Source organism: Equus caballus, chromosome X (assembly GCF_041296265.1).
Source record: "Equus caballus isolate H_3958 breed thoroughbred chromosome X, TB-T2T, whole genome shotgun sequence".
NCBI lineage: Eukaryota > Metazoa > Chordata > Mammalia > Perissodactyla > Equidae > Equus > Equus caballus.
Genome location: NC_091715.1, coordinates 28669866 through 28679222, shown reverse-complemented (window position 1 = coordinate 28679222; position 9357 = coordinate 28669866). Strand labels below are relative to the sequence as shown.

The 9357-nt window shown below is 44.0% G+C and overlaps 1 protein-coding gene across 8 annotated transcripts; it reads right to left on the bottom strand.

The window, feature by feature from the left end:
• Positions 1 to 410: 410 nt before the first annotated feature.
• LOC100053050 (melanoma-associated antigen B16) lies at positions 411 to 4472 on the bottom strand. 8 transcript variants are annotated; one of them, XM_070256912.1, is made up of 6 exons: positions 4376 to 4471; positions 3943 to 4016; positions 3732 to 3779; positions 3530 to 3599; positions 3090 to 3165; positions 411 to 2082 (listed from the first exon to the last, which is right to left on the bottom strand). In XM_070256912.1, the coding sequence occupies exon 6, from the start codon at positions 2014 to 2016 to the stop codon at positions 937 to 939; it is 1080 nt and encodes a 359-aa protein (XP_070113013.1). In that variant the 5' UTR covers positions 2017 to 2082; positions 3090 to 3165; positions 3530 to 3599; positions 3732 to 3779; positions 3943 to 4016; positions 4376 to 4471; the 3' UTR covers positions 411 to 936. The 8 variants fall into 8 exon arrangements, with proteins under 8 accessions (XP_070113013.1, XP_070113011.1, XP_070113012.1 ...); XM_070256910.1 differs by lacking the exon at positions 3530 to 3599; XM_070256911.1 differs by lacking the exon at positions 3530 to 3599 and having other exon boundaries at positions 3090 to 3172; positions 4376 to 4459.
• Positions 4473 to 9357: the final 4885 nt, after the last annotated feature.

Genomic DNA, 9357 nt, shown 5'->3' with positions numbered 1-9357 from the left:
TCCATTCCAGGCTTAAGTCTCTCAACTCTGAGGCACACCATCTGAGGGTCTGACCCCTGTCATCAGTCCCACAGCCTCATCTAGTGTACCATGCAGTTTAATTTACAATTACCTCCCACGGAAGGACTAGGAGTTTCCCAAGGCCTCAGCCTGCCATGTCTCTGGACATTTACACTTGAATACCCTCATATGGACCACCCCATCCCCGCCTCCTGACTCCTTTTTACGCTTTCTTTTGGTATTAAAGGATACCCACCATTGTCTTTACATAATTCCCGCTCTTAGACTCTACAATTCTATAGGTGGGTAGTGAGTCTTGTTTATCTCAGCATCCCAGTACTAACACAGTGCTTTTGAAAGAGCAGATGTTGAATTACTGTTTGGGGAATAAATGAGCCAGTGTACATGGGTCTAATTTATTAAGATTTATTTCTCATATATTCTTAAATAAGCTAAGCAAATGCGTGTATATGTCATGTAATTTTACAGAATGACAGGTCAAAAGGGATAAGGAAAGCTAAGAACTGATGATCTTTTAGGACTTTTTCTTGATCCCAGTTGTTTCACTGCTGAGTCCTTTGACAGCTCCAAGGAAATGCTTGTTCAAATGTCATGTTATCTTTTCCAGATCACGAAATAAGATGGTCAGTTTCACAATTTGTTTTACAAACAAGCAAAAGTTGTACTCTTAAATTTTCATAACTAGCAATAAATGTAAGACGAATGTAATTCATAAAGTTAGATTCTGAAGCTAATGAATTTTTATATTAAAAGGAACAACATTTGAAAACTAACTCCCCCCAAAAGATAAACTTCCATGTTAACCATAAAGAAGAGGGACACAAAGATGTTATACGCTGTGTTTGCTACAGCCGCATCCCAGCCCTCCACTAATTAGAAGATTGCCCTCTTCAATGACAAAGTGAAGAATCTGTCTCAGACTTCACTAGGGGAGGGAGAAGCTGCTGGACTAGCACTGGAACTTGCTCTGGCCGTGGCAGTAGTGCCAGCCCCGGCTGCAACTCTGGCTTGGGCTCTCTCTGCTTCATCTCTCAAAGCTTCCTCATACTGGGTTGGGAAGCAAGTGGGGTCAGACCCATGGATCTTGGTCAAAAACTCCAGCAATTTCATCTTGCTGGTTTCAGCATGGGCTCTTGGACCCCACAGGAATTCATAGCATGGAGGATCACTGTCAGGCACCTGTCGATACTCCAGGTACTTCTCCTGCACCAAATCTCTGGTAATGAACTCCCTGGGCTCCCCAAAAATGAAGTGCTTCCTCCCAGAGTATAAGTCCATCATATTCAGAATTTCCCAGATCTCCTCCTCAGTGGCGTGATTGCCCTTCATGAAGATCACGCCCAGCATAATTATCAGGAGGCTGGTCTTGGGCACGCCCTCATCACCACTGAGACTCGCATCATAGGTGAGGTCCAGTTTGTTGACGAGGGCATAGCTGTGGCTAGTGGGGTCAACTTCCTTCACATCAATGCCAAAGACCAGCTCTATGCGCTCAGAGGCTCTCCTGAAGATCTCAAGGAAGTTATCCCTGTACTCTTTGATAACAACATCAATCATGTCTGCCTCTGTGATCAGCTCTTTCATTTGATACTTATGCAGCCAGAACTGCACCAACAAAGACACCTTCTCCTCTAGAGGGTCTGACAGCAAGTTTTCAGTGTCTGACAGGGACTCTGAAGAAGCTGAACTATCCTCCTCTTCTTGGCTGCTGGAGCTCTCATCTGACTCTGAAGAAGCTGAACTATCCTCTTCTCGGCTGCTGGGTGAGGTGGCTGTGATGCCAGTGGAAGATGTATAGGTACTCTGAGGACTCTGGGGAGTACTGTGTGTCCCAGCAACCACAGCCTCCTCTAGGTTGCCAGGCACTAGAGGATGGGAGGAGGAGGGAAAGATCTCCTCCATAACCTCAGAGGCCTGTGCAGCCTCCAGGCCCTGGATCTCACTCTCACGGTGTTGTTCCTGTGTGCAACACTTAATTTCCTGACCCTGAGACATGCTCACTCTCGTCAGTGGTAGCAGGCAGGAATGTGGGCAGGAGGGTGGATGATAGGGAACCACAACCTAGGGAGAAAGGGAGGATGTGAGTAGCCTTATCTGGTAAACTCAACTGTGGCGACTCTGAGGAAGAATGCCTCCACCCATCTTTTCTGGGTAGTGCTCCAGAGCCTCACAGATCTCCTGTCCTGACGTATAAGATGCTGAAGGAGGAAGTGAGAAGGCTTTTCAGAGTTCAGCCAGTCAACTCAGCCCGAGGATTCCCAGAGCTGATAACAGGGCAGGTGGGGTCAGGTTCTGTGGGATCCCTTCTGTTTTGAGGTGGGTGGTCCCCTCTGCCTTTGTTCAGAATCCTCTCTGTGACCCCAGGGAGTATCTGGGACTCCTCCCTCTACTGACCCAAGGATTATCACCTCATAAAGAGGCCTTCATCTCCTTGAGACACTCGAGTTAAAAAGAAGCAAGAGGGTGCCTCAGAGTGACAGCTCTTCTCAGAGCCTTTCAGCAAAGAAAGTCACAGGGGTGACAGATGCTGAAGGGAAGGAAGTGAGGGGGCCCTTCATGAGGCCATACCTGTCTGGGCCTCCCAGAAGTGACAGGAGAGCAGCTCTCGGGGCTCTGTTGCTCTGATGTGTGTGGTCCCCTCAATCCTGAGGGTCATGACTTTGACAGTGACAGAGACTGAGACACCTCTCTCTGTTAACTTTAGACAATAGCCCTCAGACTCTCATAGCCAGTCAGAAAGCACCAAAGTCTGACAACTACTCTAGGGCCTACTTAGTCTGACAACAGGGGAAGGCTCTTTGGGGTCCCCACTGTTCTGGAGTGTGTGATGCCCCAGTCCTTACTCAGCATCTTACTTGATTCCTGGCAGGACCTGTGATTTCGCTCTCTGCTTACTTGAGGCTGCAACTCTCAGACCAATGTCCTCACCATCCTTATACTACTCAGGCAAAAGTCAGGAGAAGTCACCCCTGGCTACCCCCTCCTCCTCCCAGGGCTGACAACAGCGTTCTGAGGGGCCTTCTCCATTCTGCAGGAGAGATCTCCTAAGTCCTCACTCAGCATCTTACCTTGACTCCTGGCAGGGTCTAGGACTCCTCCCTCTGCTCACCTGAGGCAGCACTCCTTAGACCAGCCTTCACCTTCCTGCAAACTCAAGATAGAAGTCATAGGCAACTCAGTTTGACAGCTATTCCAGGGCCTCCCAGAGCTGACAGCACGCCCTTATCTAGCGGTCCCCTCTCTTGTGAAGTGGGTGGTCCCAACAGTCCCCACTCAGGGTCTTATGCTGAGAGTTGACAGGGCTTGCCATTCCCCCCTCTGCTGAACTGAGGCCTTCTCCCTCATAACAAGGTACTCACCACCGTCAGATTCTCTAGGCACACTCAGTGGATGCTAATTCCAGCTACCCATGCCCAGCACCTTCCAGGGGTGACAACGAGGGTGGGGCTCTGTAGAGTCCCTTCCAGTATGGAGTGGATGTTCCCCCAATCTTCACTCAGCATCTTACCTTGACTCTGGTAGATGCTGGGACTCCTCCTTCTTTACCTCAGACCAAGGCCTTTACCTCCCTCAGACTCCTGAGACAGAAGTCAGCGGAAGCGACTTCTGACCATGTCTCCCCTCCCCCTCCCGAAGGCTGACAGCAAAGCTCTTAGAGGCCCTCTCCACTCTGGAGGAGGGGTCCTCTGAGTCCTCACTCAGCATCTTACCTTGACTCCCGGCAGGGTCTAGGACTTCTCTCTGATGAAATTAGGCCTCTTCCCTCAGAATAATACATTCACCATCCTCAGACTCTTGAGGCAGAAGTCAGGGGAAGCCATTCCCTGCCAACCCTCCTCCTCCCAGAGTTCACCAGGGAGTTTTGAGCACCCCCTCCCATCTGGGGTGGGTGGTCCCCCCAGTCCTCACTCAGAATCTTACCTTGCCTCCGGGAAGGATCTGAGATTCCTCTCTGCTCATCTGAGGAAACACTCCTGAAAACAGGCCTCACCTTCCTGCTAACAGAAGATGGAAGTCAGTCTGACAGTTATTCTAGGGGCTCCTGGGGCCGGAGCAGGGGCTGGGCTCTTACTTATGGAATCCCCTCTGTTCTGTCGTGGTGGTTATCTCATTCCCCATTCAGCATCTTATCTTGAAACTCAACAGCGCACGGGGCCTCCTCCCTCTACTGACTTGTGCCCACACCCCTCAGACCAAGGCCCCCACCACCCTCAGATTCCCGAGGCCCCGTCAGTGGACGCCTCAATGTAACAGTTATTCCGGGGGCTCCCTGGGATGACAAAAGGGGCGAGGCTTTACTCAGTGGGGCCCCCTCTATTCTGGGGTAGTTGGTTCCCTCATTCAATGTCCTCACCTTAACACTTGACCAGTCCTAGGACTCCTCCTTCCGTCGATCGAGGCACTACCTTTCAATACCGGACTTCACCCACAATACCCCGGAAGCGGAAGTGAAGGGACGTCCCTTCGGCTTCTACTCCCCGTCACACCCGCGACTCCTCTTGGCGTCCGGGTGCCCCCAAGGTCGAGAGCAGGAGTAAAGTTCTGTGGGGCTTCTTATATTTTGGAGTATTTAATCCCGTTCAGTGTCTTCACCGAGAGTCACTGCAGAACCAGGGATTCCTCTCTCCGCTGAACAGAACTTGTGCCTCGTACACCAAAGTCCTCACCACCGTCAGACTCTCGAGAGGCTGGAGTCAGAAGGAACCTCTGTCTGATAGTTATTCTGGGGTTTCCCACCTCTAACAGTGGTGGCAGAACTCTTGGAGCTCCCTCCGATCTGGAATCAGGGGTGCCCTCAGTTTCGACTCAGTGTCTTACCGGGGCCTTCCAAGACCCGGGACTCCTCCCTCTGCTAACCTGAGGTCTCACCTCCTCAACTCAAGGCTCTCACCATTTTTAGACTCCTGAGGCCAAAGTCAGGGGATGCCATTTCTAGTCACCTCTGCTAGGAGTCTCCCAGGGTTGACAGCAGGGGCGAGGCTCTGTGCGGTCCCTCTCTTCTGGAGTAAGTGGTTCCCTTAGTCCTCGCTAAGGTTCCGTACCTTGATTCCAGGCTTTTTGATTAATTATTTCCTAGGTGATGCCACCTCCCTGCCAATCTCTATGCATTTGCCCCACTGCAACTCTCATAGAGATTTGAGTCCAAGTTCCAGGCTAGATGCTGTGTGGCGAAGCTACAACACAGTGCATACAAAAGCTCACCTTCCCCTGGGGCGTCTTCTCCAGCCAGTTGGGAATCTTCTGTTCTAAAAGACTGACTTTCTACAGGGAAGACCCTTGTGTAGACACATTGTTAAGGCATCTTGCCACCTCATTGGAAACATTGTATCACTTCATGTAATCATGAAGTGAAGGAGTTCTAAGAGTCACTATGGACCCATTAGGTTAATGTGTGCCTCCTGACTTCTGACTACTGGATAAAGAAATAGTAAAGCAGGACAGAATCTTAGAAATTGTCATTTTACTGATGAGGAGCCTGGAGCATAGGGAGGTGTTGAAGTGGTTTGCAAGTGATTTGTTACTGACCAGAGTTTAAATACTAAAGTGCTGCTCTATGACTATGTTCTCACTGTAAACGTTTCAAACAGTACAATCAAAACAAAATCCTCTCTTGCAGTTTCAATGCTGTCCATCACCTGCACCACCATATAATCTTATTATGAGTTAATTTTGTATGGATATAATTGTGCATTTGATTTACATAAATCAAATTTATGTAAATTACATGAATGTAATAATAAAGTACATATTATTTTGCTATTTGCTTTTTCCTCCAATTAATAATCCATCTTGAAGAGTGTTCCATATCAATCTTCAGAGTGGCCCTAAAGTTTGAAAAACAGATAATAGTATTTTATTATTATTTGCAAATTGAAATGTCTTCGATGATGTTCTATATATTGTCTATATTTCTAGACTTTATAAGCAATCTATATATAGATCTGCCATTTTTTCTTTTATTTAAAAAGTAAAATAGATGACTACCTCTATAATTAAAACTCTCATGCATATTGGTCTTCAAATAATTTCATGAATGGAAACAGTTTTGAGATATATAATTAGTGTGCTAGGTATTGCTCATGAGAATTAGTAAGCCATTCTTTCCACGGGTCATGAGAAAGGTGAGAAACATTAATTAAAAGGTCGAGTACTGCTATACTATCCTTTTCTGTCTTTTATAGACTTACCTCTCCATTTCCCTTTCTTGATCTGCAGCATCAGCCCACAAAGCTTTATCGCTCCCAGTGATGAAATACTCAGTAGTGTATTGTGAAGCATATGCAAAACATGATAACCTAACCCTGGTGTCCAATGGCCCAAAAGCTCCAATACAAGGTCCAGTGAGGGATTTTCCATTTGTTCTTTGAGAGTTTATGATTTTATTGCTATGCTGTTTTTGGGTAAAAGGGTTTCATCACCTGATCAATCTTGCTATGGAATCATTTTAAAGCCCTTTAGATTTATTTTGTTTATTTACATTCCTTTCCTGAGACTGGAATATGAGAGTAAGACAGAATCAATCTTTTATGCCTTCATTTCATTTCTTTTATCTACTCTCATGTACTATATTATTAGCATAAAACAGATTTAATTCTTCTAATTCTTACTTGTTTGGAGGTTTGAAGAAAGAGATTATTTATGGACTATGTGGAATTAATGCCAGCTAGAATTTTAATGCTTCCTTCTTCATTTTTTTGCAGTATTTCAGTCTATGCTATGTCTCATTTTAAAGCAAAGGTACTTTAAAATGGGTAAAATTCTGAATTATACTGTTTAATATGATGTACTTCAGTAGCATATTAAATACTTAAAATTGACAGTAAATCAAAAAGCAGAAATAGAAGTATTTTTTTCTTTAAATGTAGCAAGTGAATTTCTAATCACGGTTGTTTTCATTTCTTTTGTTTCTCAATTATTTTATTGAGGTCCTGTTGGTTTATAACATTGTGTAATTTCAGGTGTCCGTTATTAATTATCAGTTTCTGCATAGACTGCATTGTGCACACCACCAGTAGTCTAATTTTTATCCATCACCATAGATATGTGCCCCTTTACCTTTTCACCCACCCACAACCCCCTTCCCCTCTGGTAACCACTAACCTGTTCTCTTTGTCCATGTGTTTGTTTATCTTCCACATATAATAAAATCACTCAGTGTTTGTCATTCTCTGTCTGGCTTATTTCGCTTAACATCATGCCCTCAAGGTCCATCCATGTCGTTGCAAATGGGACAACTTTGTCTTTTATTATGGCTGAGTAGTATCCCATCATGTATATATATATGTGTATATATATATATGCCACATCTTCTTCATCCATTCATCCGTTGAGGGGCACTTGGGTTGCTTCCATATCTTGGCTACTGTGAATAATGCTGCAATGCACACAGGGGTGCATAAATGTCTTTGGACTGTTAATTTCAAGTCCTTTGGATAAATACACAGTAGTGGAATAGCTGGATCATATGGTGTTTCTATTTTTAATTGTTTGAGAAATCTTCATACTATTTTCCATAGTGGCTGCACCAGTTTGCATTCCCACCAGCAGTGTAAGAGGGTTCCCTTTTCTCCACATCCTCTCCAACACTTGTTGTTTTTTGTCTTGGTAATTATAGCCATTCCGATGTAAGGTGTAAGGGGATATCTCATTGTAGTTTTGATATGCATTTCTCTAATAATTAGTGATGTTGAACATCTTTTCATGTGTCTGTTGGCCATCTTTACATCTTCTTTGGAAAAATGTCTGTTCATGTCCTCTGCCAGTTTTTTGATCAGGTTGTTTGTTTCTTTGTTGTTGAGTTGTATGAGTTCTTTGTATATTTTGGAAATTGACTGCTTGTCAGATATATGATATGCAAATATTTTCTCCCAGTTAATGGACACTCTTTTTGTTTTGTTCCTGGTTTCCTTTGCTTGCAGAAGCTTTTTAGCCTGATGTAGTCCCATTAGTTTATTTTTTTTGTTTGTTTCCCTTGCCTGAGTAGACATGATATTTTAAAAGATGCTGCTAAGACTGATGTCAAAGAGTGTACTGTCTGTATTTTCTTCTAGGAGTTTCATGGTTTTAGGTCTTACCTTCAAGTATTTAATCCATTTTGAGTTAGTTTTTGTGTATGATGTAAGAGAATGGTCTACTTTCATTCCTTTGCATGTGGCTGTCCACTTTTCCCAACACCATTTATTGAAGAGACTTTCCTTTCTCCATTATATGTTCTCGGCTCCTTTGTCAAAGATTAACTGTCCATAGATGTGTGGTTTTATTTATGGGCTCTCAATTCTGTTCTATTGATCTGTGTGTCTTTTTTTGTGCCAGTACCATGCTGTTTTGATTACTATAGCTTTGTAGTATATTTTCAAGTCAGAGATTGTGATACCTCCAGTTTTGTTCTTTTTTATCAGGATTGCTCTGGCTATTTGGGGTCTTTTGTTGTTCAATGTAAATGTTAGGATTCTTTGGTCTATTTCCGTAAAGAATATCATTGGGATTCCACTTGGGATTGCATTGAATCTGTGGATTGCTTTGGTTAATATGGACATTTTTTTTTTTTTTTTTTAAAGATTTTATTTTTTCCTTTTTCTCCCCAAAGCCCCCCGGTACATAGTTGTATATTCTTCATTGTGGGTCCTTCTAGTTGTGGCATGTGGGACGCCGCCTCAGCGTGGTCTGATGAGCAGTGCCATGTCCGCGCCCAGGATTCGAACCAACGAAACACTGGGACTCCTGCAGCGGAGCGCGCGAACTTAACCACTCGGCCACGGGGCCAGCCCCAATATGGACATTTTAATTATGTTTAGTCTTCCAATACATGAGCATGGAATACCTTTCCATTTCTTTATATGTTCTTTGGTTAAATTTATTCCTAGATATTTTATTCTTTTTGTTGCACTTGTAAATGGGATTGTATTCTTAAGTTCTCTTTCTGCTAGTTTGTTAGTGGTGCATAAAAATACAACTGATTTTTTTAAAATTGATTTTGTACCCAGCAACTTTGCTGTGGTTGTTGATTATTTCTAATAGTGTTCTGATGGATTCTTTAGAGTTTTCTATATATAGAATCGTGTCACCCACAAACAGCAAGAGTTTCACTTCTTCCTTTCCAATTTAGATACCCTTTATTTTTTTTTCTTGCCTAATTGCTCTGGCCAAAATCTCCAGTAATATGTTGAATAGGAGTGGCAAGAGTGGGCACCCTTGTCTTGTTCCTATTCTCAGAGGCATGGCTTTCAGGTTTTCACCTGAAAGCTTTCACCATTACATATGATGTTGGCTGTGGGTTTGTTATATATGGCCTTTATTATGTTGGGGTACTTTCCTTCTATACCCATTTTATTGAGA

What these genes read in the sequence shown, in the direction of transcription:
- LOC100053050 (XM_005614176.4), bottom strand. Translation starts at nt 2,016, where the DNA reads ATGTCTCAGGGTCAGGAAATTAAGTGTTGCACACAGGAACAACACCGT.